Source organism: Taeniopygia guttata, chromosome 37 (genome assembly GCF_048771995.1).
Source record: "Taeniopygia guttata chromosome 37, bTaeGut7.mat, whole genome shotgun sequence".
Lineage (NCBI taxonomy): Eukaryota > Metazoa > Chordata > Aves > Passeriformes > Estrildidae > Taeniopygia > Taeniopygia guttata.
The window spans coordinates 460102-479706 of NC_133062.1; the positions used below are offsets into that span (position 1 = coordinate 460102).

The following is a 19605-nucleotide window of genomic DNA, read 5'->3' on the forward strand; positions in this document are numbered from 1 at the left end:
CCATTCCAAACCATTCCAAACCAGTCCAAACCATTCCAAACCAGTCCAAACCAGTCCAAACCAGTCCAAACCATTCCAAACCAGTCCAAACCACTCCAAACCAGTATAAACCAGTACAAACCAGTACAGACCCGTGTTTCTGGGCCCCGCCGGGGGGCAGCAGGGTGGTGTAGCACAGGTTGTGGGCGATCATGATCGACGGGTACAGCGAGGAGAAGTCCAGCGTGGCGATGGGCGCGTCGTAGTACCTGGGAACCAAATTTGGGTTATTTTGGGATTTTTAACCTTTTTGGGACATTTTAAATTTTTTTGGGGGAGTTTCATGAAAATTCAGGATTTTTATTTGGGTTTTCTGAGAGTTTTTAGGGTATTTTTAGGTGTTTTTTGTGGTTTTTTTTGATATTTTTGGGCGCTTTGCGGGTTTGTTTTGAGGGTTTTTTGTGGGTCTTTTTCACGATTTTTTCAGTTTTTTATTTTTGGGTTTTTTTTCAGGTTTTTTGTGGGTTTTTTTCAGGTTGGTTTTAGGTTTCCTTTTTTTCTGTTTTTTTGGGTTTTTTTGGGGTTTGTTTCAGATTTTTTTTGTGGGTTTTTGAGGTTTTTTTTTGGGGGAAGTTGAGGTTTCTTGACAGGTTTTTTTTAGGGGGTTCGGCAAATTTTTGAAGGTTTTTTTTCAGGGCGCTTGGGGGAATTTTTGGGTTTTTTTGGGGAGGATTTGTGGAATTTTGAGGGTTTTTTTGGGAGGTTTTTGAGCGGGATTTGTGGAATTTTGGGGGTTTTTTAGGGGGAGGTTTTTAAGGGGGATTTGTGGAATTTTGGGGTTTTTTGGGGGAGGTTTTTGAGGGGGATTTGTGGAATTTTGGGGGGTTTTTTTTGGGAGGTTTTTGAGGGGGATTTGTGGAATTTTGGGGTTTTTTTTGGGGAGGTTTTTGAGGAGGATTTGTGGAATTTTGAGGGGTTTTAGGGGGAGGTTTTTGAGGGGAATTTGTGGAATTTTGGGGTTTTTTTTGGGAGGTTTTTGAGGGGGATTTGTGGAATTTTGGGGGTTATTTTGGGGAGGTTTTTGAGGGAAATTTCTGGAATTTTGGAGGGCTTTTGAGGGGGATTTGTGGAATTTGGGGTTTTTTTTTGGGGAAAGTTTTTGAGGAGGATTTGTGGAATTTTGGTGGTTTTTTTGGGGGGAGGTTTTTGAGGGGGATTTGTGGAATTTTGAGGGTTTTTAGGGGGAAATTTTTGAGGGGAATTTGTGGAATTTTGGGGTTTTTTTTGGGGGAGGTTTTTGAGGGGGATTTGTGGAATTTTGGGGGGTTTTTGAGGGAGATTTGTGGAATTTTGGGGGGTTTTTTTAGGGGGAAATTTTTGAGGGGAATTTGTGGAATTTTGGGGGTTTTTTTTAGGAGGTTTTTGAGGAGGATTTGTGGAATTTTGGGGTTTTTTTTGGGGGAGGTTTTTGAGGGGGATTTGTGGAATTTTGGGGGTTTTTTTTGGGAGGTTTTTGAGGGGGATTTGTGGAATTTTGGTGGGTTTTTTTTGGGGAGGTTTTTGAGGGGGATTTGTGGAATTTTGGGGTTTTCTTTGGGGAGGTTTTTGAGGGGGATTTGTGGAATTTTGGGCTTTTTTTAGGGAGGTTTTTGAGGGGGATTTGTGAAATTTTGGGGTTTTTTTGGGGAGGTTTTTGAGGGGGATTTGTGGAATTTTAGGGGGTTTTAGGGGGAAATTTTTGAGGGGAATTTGTGGAATTTGGTGGGGTTTTTTTGGGAAGGTTTTTGAGGAGGATTTGTGGAATTTTGAGGGTTTTTAGGGGGAAATTTTTGAGGGGAATTTGTGGAATTTTGAGGGGTTTTTTTGGGGAGGTTTTTGAGGGGGATTTGTGGAATTTTGGGGTTTTTTTGGGGGAGGTTTTTGAGGGGGATTTGTGGATTTTTGGGGTTTTTTTGGGGGAGTTTTTTGAGGAGGATTTGTGGAATTTTGGGGGTTTTTTTTGGGGAGGTTTTTGAGGGGGATTTGTGGAATTTTGGGGTTTTTTTGGGGAGGTTTTTGAGGGGAATTTGTGGAATTTTGGGGTTTTTTTGGGGAGGTTTTTGAGGGGGATTTGTGGAATTTTGGTGGTTTTATTGGGGAGGTTTTTGAGGGGGATTTGTGGAATTTTGAGGGGTTTTTTGAGGAGGTTTTTGAGGAGGATTTGTGGAATTTTGGGGTTTTTTTCTGGGGAGGTTTTTGAGGGGGATTTGTGGAATTTTGGTGGGTTTTTGAGGAAGATTTTTGGAATTTTGGTGGGTTTTTTGGGGAGGTTTTTGAGGGGAATTTGTGGAATTTTGGGGGTTTTTTGGGGGAGGTTTTTGAGAGGGATTTGTGGAATTTTGGTGGGGTTTTTTTGGGAGGTTTTTGAGAGGGATTTGTGGAATTTTGAGGGTTTTTATTTGGGTTTTCTGAGAGTTTTTAGGGTATTTTTAGGTGCTTTTTTATTTTTTTTTGATATTTTGAGGCGCTCTGGGGGTTTTGTTTTGAGGGTTTTTTGTGGGTCTTTTTCATGATTTTTTCAGTTTTTTATTTTTGGTTTTTTTTCAGGTTTTTTGTGGTTTTTTTCGGGTTGGTTTTAGGTTTCCTTTTTTTCTGGTTTTTTTTTTGGGGTTTGTTTCAGATTTTTTTGGTGGGTTTTTGGGGTTTTTTTTTGGCGGGGGGGGTTGAGGTTTCTTGACAGGTATTTTTAGGGGGTTTGGCAAATTTTTGAAGGTTTTTTTTTCAGGGCGCTTGGGGGAATTTTGGGTTTTTTTGGGGAGGTTTTTGAGGGGGATTTGTGGAATTTTGGGGGTTTTTTGGGGGGAGGATTTTGAGGGGGATTTGTGGAATTTTGGGGGGGTTTTGAGGGGGATTTGTGGAATTTTGGGGGGGTTTTGAGGGGGAGGTTTTTGAGGGGGATTTGTGGAATTTTGGTTTTTTGGTTTTTTGGTTTTTTTTGTGGGTTTTTGAGGGGGATTTGTGGAATTTTGGGGGTTTTTTTTGGGATGTTTTTGAGGGGGATTTGTGGAATTTTGGGGGTTTTTTTGGGGGAGGTTTTTGAGGGGGATTTGTGAAATTTTGGAGGGTTTTTGAGGGGGATTTGTGGAATTTTGGTGGTTTTTTTGGGGGGAGGTTTTTGAGGAGGATTTGTGGAATTTTGGGGGGTTTTTTTTGGGAGGTTTTTGAGGGGGATTTGTGGAATTTTGGAGGGTTTTTGAGGGGGATTTGTGGAATTTTGGGGTTTTTTGGGGGAGGTTTTTGAGGGGGATTTGTGGAATTTTGGGGTTTTTCTTGGGGAGGTTTTTGAGGGGGATTTGTGGAATTTTGGTGGGTTTTTTAGGGGAGGTTTTTGAGGGGGATTTGTGGAATTTTGGAGTGTTTTTGAGGGGGGTTTATGGAATTTTGGGAGTTTTTTGGGGGGAGGTTTTTGAGGGGGATTTGTGGAATTTTGGGGTTTTTTTGGGGGAGGTTTTTGAGGGGGATTTGTGGAATTTTGGGGGTTTTTTTTGGGGAGGTTTTTGAGGGGGATTTGTGGAATTTTGGGGGTTTTTTTGGGGGAGGATTTGAGGGGGATTTGTGGAATTTTGGTGGGTTTTTTTTGGGAGGTTTTTGAGGGGGATTTGGGGAATTTTGAGGGTTTTTATTTGGGTTTTCTGAGAGTTTTCAGGTATTTTTTAGGTGTTTTTTGGGGTTTTTTTTGATATTTTTGGGCGCTCTGGGGGTTTTGTTTTGAGGGTTTTTTGTGGGTCTTTTTCATGATTTTTTCAGTTTTTTATTTTTGGGTTTTTTTCAGGTTTTTTGTGGGTTTTTTTCAGGTTGGTTTTAGGTTTCCTTTTTTTCTGGGTTTTTTTTTTTGGGGTTTGTTTCAGATTTTTTTTTTTGTGGGTTTTTGGGGTTTTTTTTCAGGGCGCTTGGGGGAATTTTGGGGTATTTTTTTGGGAGGTTTTTGAGGGGGATTTGTGGAATTTTGGTTTTTTTTTTTTTTTGTGGGTTTTTGAGGGGGATTTGTGGAATTTGGGGGGGGTTTAGGGGAGGTTTTTGAGGGGGATTTGTGGAATTTTGAGGGTTTTTATTTGGGTTTTCTGAGAGTTTTCAGCTATTTTTAGGTGTTTTTTGGGTTTTTTTTAAATATTTTTGGGCGCTCTGCGGGTTTTGTTTTGAGGGTTTTTTGTGGGTCTTTTTCAGGATTTTTTCAGTTTTTTATTTTTGGTTTTTTTTCAGGTTTTTTGTGGGTTTTTTTGGGTTGATTTTAGGTTTTCTTTTTTTCAGTTTTTTTGTTTTTTCTGGGTTTGTTTCAGATTTTTTTTGGTGGGTTTTTGGGGTTTCTTTTGGGGGGGGTTGAGGTTTTTTAACAGGTTTTTTTAGGGGGTTCGGCAAATTTTTGAAGGTTTTTTTTTTCAGGGCGCTTGGGGGAATTTTTTGGGTTTTTTTGGGGAGGATTTTTAGGGGGATTTGTGGAATTTTGAGGGATTTTTTTTGGGGAGGTTTTTGAGGGGGATTTGTGGAATTTTGGGGGTTTTTTTGGGGAGGTTTTTGAGGGGGATTTGTGGAATTTTGGGGGGTTTTTTTGGGGAGGATTTTGAGGGAGATTTGAGAAATTTTGGAGGGTTTTTGAGGGGGATTGTGGAATTATGGGGTTTTTTTTGGGGAGGTTTTTGAGGGGGATTTGTGGAATTTTGAGGGTTTTTAGGGGGAAATTTTTGAGGGGAATTTGTGGATTTTTTGGGGGTTTTTTAGGGAGGTTTTTGAGGGGAATTTGTGGAAATTTGGGGTTTTTTTGTACCCCCTCACTCACCCTTTGAGGGGCTCGATCACCGTGGCCCCCTCAAAATCCTCTCCGCCCTCCGACTTCACCACCGGCAGCAGCAAATCCTCCTGCATGGCCTGGGAGGGCAGAAAAACACCCCAAAATGTCCCAAATTCACCCCAAAAATATCCCAGAAAGCAAAACCTGAAATACCATAAAAATCCACTTTAAAAAAATCCCGAAATCCCAAAAAAAATCCCCTCAAAAATCCCTAAAAACCCTTCCCCAAACCCCCCCCGAAAATCACACTTATAAAACACCCAAATCCCCTAAAATCCCCCCAAAAATCTCTGAAATCACTTCCTAAAATTAACCCCAAAACAGTCTCAGTGTTCCCAAATGCACTCAGTGTCCCCAAATGTCCCCAAATTCCCTCAGTGTTCCCAAATCCCCTCACCTGCAGCTCTGTCACCGCCGGCCATTTTCTCCCCTCACGTTTTCCCGCCCTTTTTTCCCCTCACATTTTCCCGCCCTTTTTTCCCCCTCACATTTTCCCGCCCTTTTCCCCTCACATTTTCTTTCCATTTTCCCCTCATGTTTCCCTCCATTTTCCCCTTCACGTTTCCCACTCTTTTCCCTTTACATTCCCTTTTTCCTCTCACGTTTTCCACCCTTTTCCCCTTACATTTCCTGGCCTTTTTTCCCATCACATTTCCTCCTCATGTTTCCTGCCTTTTACCCCTCACTTTTCCTACTCTTTTTCCCCCCCTCGTGTTTCCTCCATTTTCCCCTCACATTTCCCAACATTTTCTTCCCTCAAGTTACCCTCAATTTTCTCCTCACATTTCCACCATTTTCCCCTTACATTTCCCTCCATTTTCCTCTCACATTTCCCTCCCTTTTGCCCTCACATTTCCCTCCATTTTCCCCTCACATTCCTCTCCTTTTTCTCCCCCATTTCCCTCCATTTTCTCACTTCACATTCGCCATCATTTTCCCCTCACATTTCCCTCCCTTTCCCCCCATATTTCCTCCATTTTCCCCTCACATTCGCCACCATTTTCCCCTCACATTTCCCTACTTTTCCCCTCACATTTCCCTCCATTTTCTCCCCTCACATTCACCACCATTTCCCCCTCACATTCACCACCATTTCCCCCTCACATTTCCCTCCATTTTCCCCTCACATTTCCCTACTTTTCCCCTCACATTCGCCACCATTTTCCCCACATTTCCTCCATTTTCCCCCCACATTTCCTCCATTTTCCCCTCACATTTCCCTCCATTTTCTCCCCTCACATTCACCACCATTTTCCCCTCACATTTACCACCATTTCCCCCTCACATTTCCCTCCTTTTTTTCCATTTCCCTCCATTTTCTCCCCTCACATTCACCACCATTCCCCCTCACATTCACCACCATTTTCTCCCCTCACATTCACCACCATTTCCCCCTCACATTCACCACCATTTCCCCCTCACATTTTCCTTCATTTTCTCCCCTCACATTCAGTACCATTTTCCCCTCACATTTCCCTAATTTTCCCCTCACATTTCCCTCCATTTTCTCCCCTCACATTCACCACCATTTCCCCCTCACATTTCCCTCCATTTTCTCCCCTCACATTCACCACCATTTCCCCCTCACATTTCCCTCCATTTTCTCCCCTCACATTTCCCTCCATTTTCTCCCCTCACATTTCCCTCCATTTTCTCCCCTCACATTTCCCTCCATTTTCCCCTCACATTTCCCTCCATTTTCCCCTCACACTCGCCACCATTTTCCCCTCACATTCACCACCATTTTCCCCTCACATTCACCACCATTTTCCCCTCACATTTCCCCCCATTTTCCCCTCACATTCACCACCATTTTCCCCTCACATTTCCCTCACATTTCCCTCCATTTTCTCCCCTCACATTTCCCTCCATTTTCTCCCCTCACATTCACCACCATTTTCCCCCCACATTCACCACCATTTTCCCCCCACATTCCCTCCATTTTCTCCCCTCACATTCACCACCATTTTCCCCTCACATTCACCACCATTTTCCCCTCACATTCACCACAATTTTCCCCTCACCTTTCCCTCCATTTTTTCCCCTCACATTCACCACCATTTTCCCCTCACATTTCCCTCCATTTTCTCCCCTCACATTCACCACCATTTTCCCCTCACATTCACCACCATTTTCCCCTCACCTTTCCCTCCTTTTTTTCCATTTCCCTCCATTTTCTCCCCTCACATTCACCACCATTTTCCCCTCACATTTCCCTACTTTTCCCCTCACATTTCCCTCCATTTTCTCCCCACATTTCCCTCCATTTTCCCCCCACATTTCCTCCATTTCCCCCCACATTTCCTCCATTTTCCCCTCCCACCTCCCACCCCGCTGTCCCCTCAGTGTCCCCCACCCCGACGTCCCTTTGTCACCTGCCGCAGGAGCTGCGCCACCACCTTGACCTGCTGTCCGCGGGTGAGCAGGTAGCTGAGGGGCACGGCCGTCACCCGCGCCATCTCCACCAGCGTCACCAGCGTCATCAGGCGCTCCAGCAGCCGCAGCGGCAGCATGGCGTCCTTCAGGCAGTACAGCGCCAGGCGGCGCCGCGTCTGCGCGTCCCCGTTCTGGGGGACAAAGTGGGGACATGGGACACCATCAGGGACACCATCAGGGACAGCAAGGTGGGACAGTGTTGGGGACATGGGGACATCATTGGGGACAACGAGGTGGGACAGTGTTGGGGACATTGGGACACCATTGGGGATAACCTTGGGGACATTGGGGACACCATTAGGGACATGGGGACACCATCGGGGACACCATCAGGGACAGTGTTGGGGACATGGGGACACCATTGGGGACACCATTGGGGACATGGGGACAGCATTGGGGACAACAAGGTGGGACACCATTGGGGACATGCGGATACCATTGGGGACACCCTTAGGGACATTGGGGACATGGGGACACCATTGGGGACAATGGGGTGTGGGGTTGGGACACCATTGGGGACATGGGGACACCATCGAGGAGATGGGGACACCATTGGGGACATGGGGACACCATTGGGGACATGGGGACACCATTGGGGACACCATCAAGGACATGGGGCTGGGACACCATTGGGGGCATGGGGACACCATTGGGGACATGGGGACACCATTGGGGATACCCTTGGGGACATGGGGACACCATTAGGGAGATGGGGACACCATCGGGGACATGGGGACACCATCAGGGACAGTGAGGTGGGACAGCGTTGGGGACATGGGGACACCATTGGGGATACCCTTGGGGACATTGGGGACACCATTAGGGAGATGGGGACGCCATCGGGGACAGCGAGGTGGGACACCATTGGGGACATGGAGACACCATTGGGGATAACCTTGGGGACATTGGGGACACCATTAGGGAGATGGGGACACCATTGGGGACAGCAAGGTGGGACAACATTGGGGACATGGGGCTGGGACACCATGGGGGACAGCGGGGTGGGACAGCATTGGGGACATGGAAACACCATTGGGGACATGGGGACACCATCGGGGACATGGGGACACCATCGGGGACAGTGAGGTGGGACGGCGTGGGGGACATGGGGACACCATTGGGGACACCATTGGGGACATGGGGACACCATTGGGGACACCATCAGGGACATGGGGACACCATTAGGTGCCATTTTGGGGCCATTTAAAGCCATTTTGGGGCCATTTTGGGGCCATTTAAAGCCATTTTGGGGCCATTTGGTGACCCCAGGTGACCCCAGGTGACACAGGTGAGCCAGGTGACATTTTGGGTCCGTTTAAAGCCATTTTGGGGTCGTTTGAGGCCATTTTGAGGCCATTTAAAGCCATTTTGGGGCCGTTTGGCGGCACACCTGTAACTCCAGGTGACCCCAGGTGACACAGGTGACCCAGGTGACATTTGGGGACGCACCTGCAGCTCGGTGATGATGCCGTGGGGCACGTCCTCCTTCTGCTCGTGCAGGAAATGCGCGCTGACGGCGTTCAGGGAGTACGAGCGCAGCTTGTGCTCCCTCAGCAGCACCTGGGGACCCCAAAATTTACCTGTGTGACTCCAAAACTCACCTGGGGAGCCCCAAACCCGCCCAGATCACCCCAAACTCCTCCCAGGTGTGCCCAGGTGTGCCCAAACCCTTCCCAGGTGTGCCCAGGTGTGCCCAGGTGTGCCCTCACCTGCAGCATGTCCAGGGTGACCCTCCCAGGTGTGTTTTACCCCTCCCAGCTGTACCCAGCTGTACCCAGGGCAGTGCCCAGGTGTGCCCAGGTGTGTCCCAGGTGTGCCCAAACCCCTCCCAGGTGTGCCCAGGTGTGTTTTACCCCCTCCCAAGTGTGTCCCAGGTGTCCCAGGTGTGCCCAAACCCCACCCAGGTGTGCCCAGGTGTGTCCCAGGTGTGCCCAGGTGTGTTTTACCCTTCCCAGGTGTGTTTTACCCTTCCCAGCTGTGCCCAGGTGTGTTTTACCCCCTTCCAGGTGTGTTTTACTCCCTCCCAGGTGTGCCCAGGTGTGCCCCAGGTGTGTCCCAGGTGTACCCAGGTGCGCCCAGGTGTGTCCCAGCTGTGCCCAGGTGTGCCCTCACCTGCAGCATGTCCAAGGTGACCCTCCCAGGTGTGCCCAGGTGTGTTTTACCCCCTCCCAGGTGTGTTTTTTTCCCTCCCAGGTGTGCCCAGGTGGGTCCCAGGTGTGCCCAGCTGTGCCCAGGTGTGCCCTCACCTGCAGCATGTCCAAGGTGACCCTCCCAGGTGTGCCCAGGTGTGTTTTACCCCTCCCAGGTGTCCCTCACCTGCAGCATGTCCAAGGTGACCCTCCCAGGTGTGCCCAGGTGTGTTTTACCCCCTCCCAGGTGTGTTTTACCCCTCCCAGGTGTGTCCCAGGTGTGCCCAGGTGTGCCCAGGTGTGTTTTACCCTCTCCCAGCTGTGCCCAGGTGTACCCAGGTGTGTTTTTTTCCCTCCCAGGTGTGCCCCAGGTGTACCAAACCCCTCCCAGGTGTGTTTTAACCCCTCCCAGGTGTCCCTCACCTGCAGCATGTCCAGCGTGACCCTCCCAGGTGTGGTGACCACTTTCCCCTCCCGGCGGCCGAGCTGGCGGGACTGGAACGCCGAATCCCTCACCTGGGACGGGACCCCCCGCACGCGGCCCAGGTACGGGAACGACTCCACCTGCACAGGTGAGACAGGTGAGAAACACCTGAGGGACACCTGGGACAGGTGAGAAACACCTGAGGGACAGGTGAGGGACACCTGGGACAGGTGAGGGACACCTGAGGGACACCTGGGATGGGACCCCCCGCACCCGGCCCAGGTACGGGAACGACTCCACCTGCACAGGTGGGACAGGTGAGACAGGTGAGAAACACCTGAGGGACCCCCCGCACCCGGCCCAGGTACGGGAACGACTCCACCTGCACAGGTGAGACAGGTGAGAAACACCTGGGGGACCCCCCGCACCCGGCCCAGGTACGGGAACGACTCCACCTGCACAGGTGAGACAGGTGAGAAACACCTGGGACAGGTGAGACAGGTGAGAGACACCTGGGGGACCCCCCGCACCCGGCCCAGGTACGGGAACGACTCCACCTGCACAGGTGAGACAGGTGGGACAGGTGAGAAACACCTGAGACAGGTAAGAAACACCTGAGGGACACCTGGGACAGGTGAGGGACACCTGAGGGACACCTGGGGGACACCTGAGGGACACCTGAGGGACACCTGGGACAGGACCCCCCGCACCCGGCCCAGGTACGGGAACGACTCCACCTGCACAGGTGAGACAGGTGAGGGACAGGTGAGGGACACCTGGGACGGGACCCCCCGCACGCGGCCCAGGTACGGGAACGACTCCACCTGGACAGGTGAGACAGGTGAGGGACAGGTGAGAAACACCTGAGGGACACCTGGGGGACACCTGGGGGACACCTGAGGGACACCTGGGACGGGACCCCCCGCACACAGCCCAGGTACGGGAACGACTCCACCTGCACAGGTGAGACAGGTGAGAAACAGGTGAGAAACACCTGGGACAGGTGAGACGGGACCCCCCGCACCCGGCCCAGGTACGGGAACGACTCCACCTGCACAGGTGAGAAACACCTGAGGGACACCTGAGGGACACCTGGGGGACACCTGAGGGACACCTGGGACGGGACCCCCCGCACCCGGCCCAGGTACGGGAACGACTCCACCTGCACAGGTGAGACAGGTGAGAAACACCTGGGACAGGTGAGAAACACCTGGGGGACACCTGGGACGGGACCCCCCGCACCCGGCCCAGGTACGGGAACGACTCCACCTGTACAGGTGAGACAGGTGAGACAGGTGAGAAACACCTGAGGGACACCTGGGACGGGACCCCCCGCACCCGGCCCAGGTACGGGAACGACTCCACCTGCACAGGTGAGACAGGTGAGAAACACCTGGGACAGGTGAGAAACACCTGGGGGACACCTGGGACGGGACCCCCCGCACCCGGCCCAGGTACGGGAACGACTCCACCTGCACAGGTGAGACAGGTGAGAAACACCTGGGACAGGTGAGAAACACCTGGGGGACACCTGGGACACCTGGGGGACACCTGGGACACCTGAGGGACACCTGGGACGGGACCCCCCGCACGCGGCCCAGGTACGGGAACGACTCCACCTGCACAGGTGAGACAGGTGAGACAGGTGAGAGACACCTGAGGGACACCTGAGGGACAGGGGAGGGGCTGGGGACACCTGAGGGACACCTGGGACAGGTGAGAAACACCTGGGACAGGTGAGACGGGACCCCCCGCACCCGGCCCAGGTACGGGAACGACTCCACCTGCACAGGTGAGACAGGTGAGAAACACCTGGGACAGGTGAGGGACACCTGAGGGACAGGTGAGGGACAGGTGAGAAACACCTGAGGGACAGGTGAGTGACAGGTGAGTGACAGGTGAGGGACACCTGGGACAGGTGAGACAGGGGAGGGGCTGGGGACACCTTGAGGACACCTGGGACACACCTGGGGACACAGGTGAGTCAGGGACACACCTGGGAGGGGTTTGGGGTGACCCCAGGTGAGTCTCAGGTGACCCCAGGTGACCCCAGGTGTCCCCAGGTGCCCCCAGGTGCCCCCAGGTGAGCCCAGGTGAGCCCAGGTGAGTCTCAGGTGTGCCCAGGTGACCCCAGGTGAGCTCAGGTGCCCCCAGGTCAGTCTCAGGTGCCCTCAGGTGAGCCCAGGTGAGTCTCAGGTGAGTCCCAGGTGCCCCCAGGTGTGCCCAGGTGAGTCTCACCTGTAGCACCTGCGCCCTCTGGATCAGGTAGGGCAGGTGGAAGTTGTGGATTTTGGGGGGTTTGGGGGGTCCCAAAGATTTGGGGTTTGTTTGGGGGGATTTTGGGGGGTCTCACCCAGGTGACCCCAGGTGAGCTCAGGTGAGTCTCACCTGTAGCACCTGGGCCCTCTGGATCAGGTAGGGGAGGTCGAAGTTGTGGATTTTGGGGGAGTTTGGGGGGTCCCAAAGATTTGGGGATTTTTGGGTTTTTTTTGGGGGATTTTGGGGGGTCTCAGGTGTGCCCAGGTGAGTCTCACCTGTAGCACCTGCGCCCTCTGGATCAGGTAGGGCAGGTGGAAGTTGTGGATTTTGGGGGGTTTGGGGGGTCCCAGAGATTTGGGGTTTTTTTGGGGGGATTTTGGGGGGTCTCAGGTGAGCTCAGGTGAGTCTCACCTGTAGCACCTGCGCCCTCTGGATCAGGTAGGGCAGGTGGAAGTTGTGGATTTTGGGGGAGTTTGGGGGATTTTGGGGGGTCCCAGAGATTTGGGGTTTTTTGGGGGGTCCCAGGTGAGCTCAGGTGTGCCCAGGTGTGCCCAGGTGAGTCTCACCTGTAGCACCTGAGCCCTCTGGATCAGGTAGGGCAGGTGGAAGTTGTGGATTTTGGGGGAGTTTGGGGGATTTTGGGGGGTCCCCGGGATTTGGGGATTTTTTGGGGGATTTTGGGGGGTCTCAGGTGAGTCTCAGGTGTGCCCAGGTGAGTCTCACCTGTAGCACCTGAGCTCTCTGGATGAGGTAGGGCAGGTGGAAGTTGTGGATTTTGGGGGGTTTGGGGGGTCCCAGAGATTTGGGGGTTTTTTGGGGGGTCTCAGGTGAGCCCAGGTGAGTCTCAGGTGAGCCCAGGTGAGTCTCAGGTGTCTCACCTGTAGCACCTGCGCCCTCTGGATCAGGTAGGGCAGGTCGAAGTTGTGGATGTTGTATCCCGTCACCACGTCGGGATCCACGATCCGAACGAATTCCGCCCACGACTGCGGGAGAGGGGTCGGAAATCCCAAAAATACCAAAAATATCCCCAAAAAAAATCTCAAAAATATCCCCGAAATCCCAAAAATATCCCCAAAAATCACAAAAATATCTCCAAAATCTCAAAAATATCCCAAAAAAAATCACAAAAATATCCCCAAAAATCCCCAAAACATCCCAAAATCATCCCCAAAAATCCTAAAAACATCCCCAAAATCCCAAAAATATCCCCAAAATGCCAAAAACATCCACAAAAATCCCAAAAATATCCCAAAAACATCCCCAAAATCCCAAAAATATCCCCAAAATGCCAAAAACATCCACAAAAATCCCAAAAATATCCCAAAAACATCCCCAAAATCCCGAAGATATCTTCAAAATCTCAAAAACATCCCAAAATCCCAAAAACATCCCCAAAATCCCCAGGTTTTACCCCAAAAACTCACCTGGGACCCCTCCCAGATCCCCCAAATTCCCAAAAACCCCAAAATCCCCGTTTTTCACCCCAAATGCACCTGCAGCAGCTCCCTCTCGCTCTTGAAGCTCCACACGGTGGCTCTGATTTGCCCCATAAATCCTCCACAAAAATGACCCAAAAACACCCCAAATCGCCCCAAAATCACCCCAAAATCACCCTAAATTTCCCCAAAAACCCCAAAATCCCCGTTTTTCGCCCCAAATCCACCTGCAGCAGCTCCCTCTCGCTCTCGAACCTCCTGACTTTGTCTCCAATTTCCCCCATAAATCCCCCACAAATTCACCCCAAAAACCCCCAAATCCCCCCAAAATCACCCCAAACTTTCCCTAAACTCTTCCCAAATTTCCCAAAAGCCCCAAAATCCGTGTTTTTCACCCCAAAACCGACCTGCAGCAGCTCCCTCTCGCTCTCGAAGCTCCTGACCATGGCTCCAGGTTCCCCCACAAAAATGACCCAAAACCACCTCTGAAACCCCACCAAACCACCCCAAAACCCCCCCAAAATGACCCCAAAACCCATCAAAATAACCCCAAACTTGCCCAAAATTTTCCCAAAAACCCCAAAAACCCCAAAATCCGTGTTTTTCACCCCAAACGCACCTGCAGCAGCTCCCTCTCGCTCTCGAAGCTCTTGATGATGTCTCCAATTTCCCCCACAAATCCCCCACAAATCCCCCCAAAACCACCCCTGAAACCGCCCAAAATCACCCCAAAACCACCCCAAATTCTTCCAAATTTCCCAAAAACCCCAAAATCCGTGTTTTTTGCCCCAAACCCACCTGCAGCAGTTCCCTCTCGCTCTCAAAGCTCCTGATGGTGGCTCCAAAACCACCCCCAAAAGACTCCCTGAAACCCCCCAAAACCACCCCAAACCACCCCAAAACCCCACAAAATCACCCCAAATTTCCCCTAAACTTTCCCCAAACCCCCCAAATTTCCCCAAAAGCCCCAAAATCGGGGTTTTTCACCCCAAAACGCACCTGCAGCAGCTCCCTCTCGCTCTCGAAGCTCCGGACCGTGGCTCCAAAACCACCCCCAAAACCACCCCTGAAAACCCCCGAAAATGACCCCAAAACCCCCCCAAAATGACCCCAAAACCCCACGAAATCACCCCAAACTTCCCCCAAACCCTTCCCAGACCCCCCAAATTTTCCCAAAAACCCCAAAATCCGGGTTTTTCACCCCAAACCGACCTGCAGCAGCTCCCTCTCGCTCTCGAAGCTCCTGACCATGGCTCCAAAACCACCCCTGAAATCCCCCAAAACCAGCCCTGAAACCACCCCAAAACCCATCAAAATGACCCCAAATTTCCCCCAAATTTTCCCAAAAGCCCCAAAATCTCAGTTTTTCACCCCAAACCCACCTGCAGCAGCTCCCTCTCGCTCTCGAACCTCCTGATGGTGACTCCAAAACCACCCCTGTAACCACCCCGAAACTCCCGTAAAATCACCCCAAACTTCCCCAAACTGCCCCAAAATGACCCCAAATTCTCCCCAAATTCCCAAAAGCCCCAAAATCTGTGTTTTTCACCCCAAACCGACCTGCAGCAGCTCCCTCTCGCTCTTGAAGCTCCTGATGGTGTCTCCAGTTTCCCAGACAAAAATGACCCACAAACACCCCAAATCGCCCCAGAATCACCCCAAAACCACCCCAAACTCTCCCAAAATAACCCTAAACTTCCCCCAATTTCCCAAAAACCCAAAAATCCCCGTTTTTCGCCCCAAACGCACCTGCAGCAGCTCCCTCTCGCTCTCGAAGCTCCGGACCGTGGCTCTGATTTCCCCCATAAATCCCCCATAAAAATGACCCAAAACCACCCCTGAAACCCCCTCAAATGACCCCAAAACCCATCAAAATGACCCCAAACTTCCCCCAAATTTCCCAAAAACCCCAAAATCCGTGTTTTTCACCCCAAAACGCACCTGCAGCAGCTCCCTCTCGCTCTCGAAGCTCCTGACTGTGGCTCCAAAACCACCCTTGAAACCCTCCAAAATCACCCCAAAAACCCCCCAAAACCAGCCCTGAAAACCCCCGAAAATCACCTCAAAACCCCTCAAAATGACCCCAAAATCCCCCAAATTCCCAAAAACCCCAAAATCGCCGTTTTTCGCCCCAAAACCCACCTGCAGCAGCTCCCTCTCGCTCTCGAACCTCCTGACTGTGGCTCCAATTTCCCCCATAAAAGACCCCCAAACCCCCCCCAAAATGACCCCAAAATGACCCCAAAACCCATCAAACTTTCCCCAAATTTCTCCAAAATTCCCAAAAGCCCCAAAATCCGTGTTTTTCACCCCAAAACGCACCTGCAGCAGCTCCCTCTCGCTCTCGAAGCTCCTGATGGTGGCTCCAAAACCACCCTTGAAACCCTCCAAAAACCACCCCTGAAACCCCCGAAAATCACCCCAAATTTTCCCCAAACCCTTTCTAAACCCCCCAAATTTTCCCAAAAGCCCCAAAATTTGGGTTTTTCACCCCAAACGCACCTGCAGCAGCTCCCTCTCGCTCTCGAAGCTCCGCACCGTGGCTCCGAAACCACCCCTGAAACCACCCCTGAAACCCCCAAAACCACCCCTGAAAACCCCTGAAAATCACCTCAAAACCCCTCAAAATGACCCCAAACTTTCCCCAAATTTCCCCCAAATTCCCAAAAACCCCAAAATCCGGGTTTTTCGCCCCAAACGCACCTGCAGCAGCTCCCTCTCGCTCTCGAACCTCCTGATGGTGGCTCAAAAACCACCCCAAAACCACCCCTGAAACCCCCCAAAATGACCCCAAAACCACCCCAAAATCACTCCAAACACTCTCCAGACCCCCCAAATTTTCCCAAAAACCCCAAAATCGCCGTTTTTCGCCCCAAACGCACCTGCAGCAGCTCCCTCTCGCTCTCGAAGCTCCTGACCGTGGCTCCAAAACCACCCCCAAAAGACCCACAAAACCCCCCCAAAATGACCCCAAAATCCGTGAAAATCACTGCAAGCTTTCCCCAAATTCTTCCAAATTTTCCCAAAAGCCCCAAAATCCGTGTTTTTCACCCCAAAAGCACCTGCAGCAGCTCCCTCTCGCTCTCGAAGCTCCTGACCGTGGCCCCAAAACCACCCCTGAAACCACCCCGAAACTCCCCTAAAATCACCCAAAATCACCCCAAAACCCATCAAAATGACCCCAAACTCTTCCCAGACACCATAAATTTCCCCAAAAACCCCAAAATCCGTGTTTTTCACCCCAAACCGACCTGCAGCAGCTCCCTCTCGCTCTCAAAGCTCCTGATGGTATCTCCAGTTTCCCCCACAAATCCCCCACAAATCCCCCCAAAACCACCCCTGAAATCACCCGAAATCCCCCCAAATCCCCCTAAAATCACCCTAAATTTCCCAAAAGCCCCAAAATCGCCGTTTTTCGCCCCAAAAGCACCTGCAGCAGCTCCCTCTCGCTCTCGAAGCTCCGCACGGTGGCTCCAATTTCCCCCAAAAATCCCTCCCAAAACCACCCCTGAAACCCCCCAAAACCCCACAAAATCACCCCAAACCACCCCAAAATAACCCCAAACTTCCCCCAAATTTCCCAAAAGCCCCAAAATCCGTGTTTTTCACCCCAAAACGCACCTGCAGCAGCTCCCTCTCGCTCTCGAAGCTCCTGATGGTGTCTCCAATTTCCCCCACAAAAATGACCCAAAACCACCCCTGAAATCCCCCAAAACCCATCAAAATGACCCCCAAAACACCCCAAACTTCCCCCAGACCCTTCCCAGACCCCCCAAATTTCCCCCAAAACCCCAAAATCCCCATTTTTCACCCCAAAAGCACCTGCAGCAGCTCCCTCTCGCTCTCGAACCTCCTGACCGTGGCTCCAAAACCACCCTTGAAACCCTCCAAAACCACCCCAAAAACCCCCAAAATCCCCCCAGAATCACCTCTGAAACCCCGGAAAATCACCCCAAAATCACCCCAAATTCCCCAAAAACCCCAAAATCCCCATTTTTCGCCCCAAACCCACCTGCAGCAGCTCCCTCTCGCTCTCGAAGCTCCTGATGGTATCTCCAGTTTCCCCCACAAAAATGACCCAAAACCAGCCCAAAACCACCCCAAAACCCATCGAAATGACCCCAAACTTTCCCCAAACCCTCCCCAAATTTTCCCAAAAGCCCCAAAATCCGTGTTTTTCACCCCAAAACCGACCTGCAGCAGCTCCCTCTCGCTCTCGAAGCTGCGGACGATGGCTCCAAAACCATCCCGAAAAGACACCCAAACCCACCCCAAAATGACCCCAAAATCACCCGAAATCCCCCCAAATGACCCTAAAATCACCCCAAATTCCCAAAAAGCCCCAAAATTTGGGTTTTTCACCCCAAAAGCACCTGCAGCAGCTCCCTCTCGCTCTCGAAGCTCCGCACCGTGGCTCCAAAACCACCCCCAAAAATGACCCAAAACCACCCCTCAAACGCCCTGAAAATCACCCCAAACGCCCCCAAATCACCCCAAAATCACCCTAATTTTCCCAAAAGCCCCAAAATCGCCGTTTTTCGCCCCAAAACGCACCTGCAGCAGCTCCCTCTCGCTCTCGAAGCTCCTGACCGTGGCTCCAAAACCACCCCCAAAGAACCCCCAAAAACCCCCAAAACCACCCCTGAAAACCTCCGAAAATCACCTCAAAACCCATCAAAATGACCCCAAACTTGCCCTAAATTTTCCCAAAAGCCCCAAAATCGCAGTTTTTCGCCCCAAAACGCACCTGCAGCAGCTCCCTCTCGCTCTCGAACCTCCTGATGGTGGCTCCAATTTCCCACACAAATCCCCTACAAAACCCCCCCAAAATGACCCCAAAACCCCCCAAAATGACCCCAAACCTTTCCTAGAGCCCCCAAATTCCCAAAAAACCCAAAATCCGTGTTTTTCACCCCAAAACCGACCTGCAGCAGCTCCCTCTCGCTCTCGAAGCTCCTGACCGTGGCTCCAAAACCAACCCCAAAAGACCCCCAAACCATCCCTGAAACCCCCCAAAACCTCCACAAAATCATCCCAAATTTCTCCCAAACTGTCCCCAGACCCCCTAAATTTCCCCAAAAACCCCAAAATCGCCGTTTTTCACCCCAAACCGACCTGCAGCAGCTCCCTCTCGCTCTCGAACCTCCTGACTGTGGCTCCAATTTCCTCCAAAAATGCCCCACAAAAATGACCCAAAAATCCCCAAATAGCCCCAGAATCACCCCAAAATCACCCCAAACTTCCCCCAAAACCTTCCTAATTCCCCACAAGCCCCAAAATCCGGGTTTTTCACCCCAAACCCACCTGCAGCAGCTCCCTCTCGCTCTCGAACCTCCTGACTGTGGCTCCAATTTCCTCCAAAAATGCCCCACAAAAATGCCCCAAAAACACCCCAAATCGCCCCAAAATCACCACAAATTCACCCAAAATTTCCCCTAGACCCTCCTCAGACACCCCAAATTCCCAAAACCCCCAAAATCCATGTTTTTCGCCCCAAACCCACCTGCAGCAGCTCCCTCTCGCTTTCGAAGCTCCTGATGGTGGCTCAAAAACCACCCTTGAAACCCTCCAAAATCACCCCTGAAACCCCCCAAAACCACCCCAAAAACACCCCAAACTTCCTCCAAACCCTTCTCAAACCCCCCAAAATTCCCAAAAGCCCCAAAATCCCCATTTTTCACCCCAAACGCACCTGCAGCAGCTCCCTCTCGCTCTTGAACCTCCTGACCGTGGCTCCAAAACCACCCCTGAAACCACCCCGAAACTCCCCTAAAATCATCCCAAACCTCCCCAAACTGCCCCAAAATCACCCCAAACCCTTCCCAAATTCCCAAAAAACCCAAAATCCCCATTTTTCACCCCAAAAGCACCTGCAGCAGCTCCCTCTCGCTCTCGAAGCTCCGCACCGTGGCTCCCCTCAGCGCCGCGCAGCTCCTCAGGGTGAACACGACCCTCAGGAACGGCTCCCGCGCCCCCTGGCGCAGCGCCACGGCCGCGATGGCGATCACCGGGTCCTGCTGCGGCTCCGGGAACACTCCTGCGGGACCGAAATCAGCGGAATTCACCCCAAAATCGGGTTCGGCATCGAGAAAAACCCAAAAACCTTAAAAACAGCCC

General features: G+C 51.5%; 1 protein-coding gene across 1 annotated transcript in view; it reads right to left on the reverse strand.

Moving 5' to 3' along the window:
* The window catches only part of LOC115491844 (DNA polymerase delta catalytic subunit), a 76800-nt gene that overhangs the window by 31140 nt on the left and 26055 nt on the right, over positions 1-19605 (reverse strand). Inside the window, exons 8-14 of the mRNA XM_072921562.1 lie at positions 19359-19525; positions 12931-13035; positions 9793-9933; positions 8690-8800; positions 7180-7371; positions 4793-4881; positions 132-248 (exon numbers count right to left, since the gene is read on the reverse strand). Of these exons, the coding sequence (XP_072777663.1) occupies positions 132-248; positions 4793-4881; positions 7180-7371; positions 8690-8800; positions 9793-9933; positions 12931-13035; positions 19359-19525 (922 nt within the window). The remainder of the gene's footprint in view (positions 1-131; positions 249-4792; positions 4882-7179; positions 7372-8689; positions 8801-9792; positions 9934-12930; positions 13036-19358; positions 19526-19605) is intronic.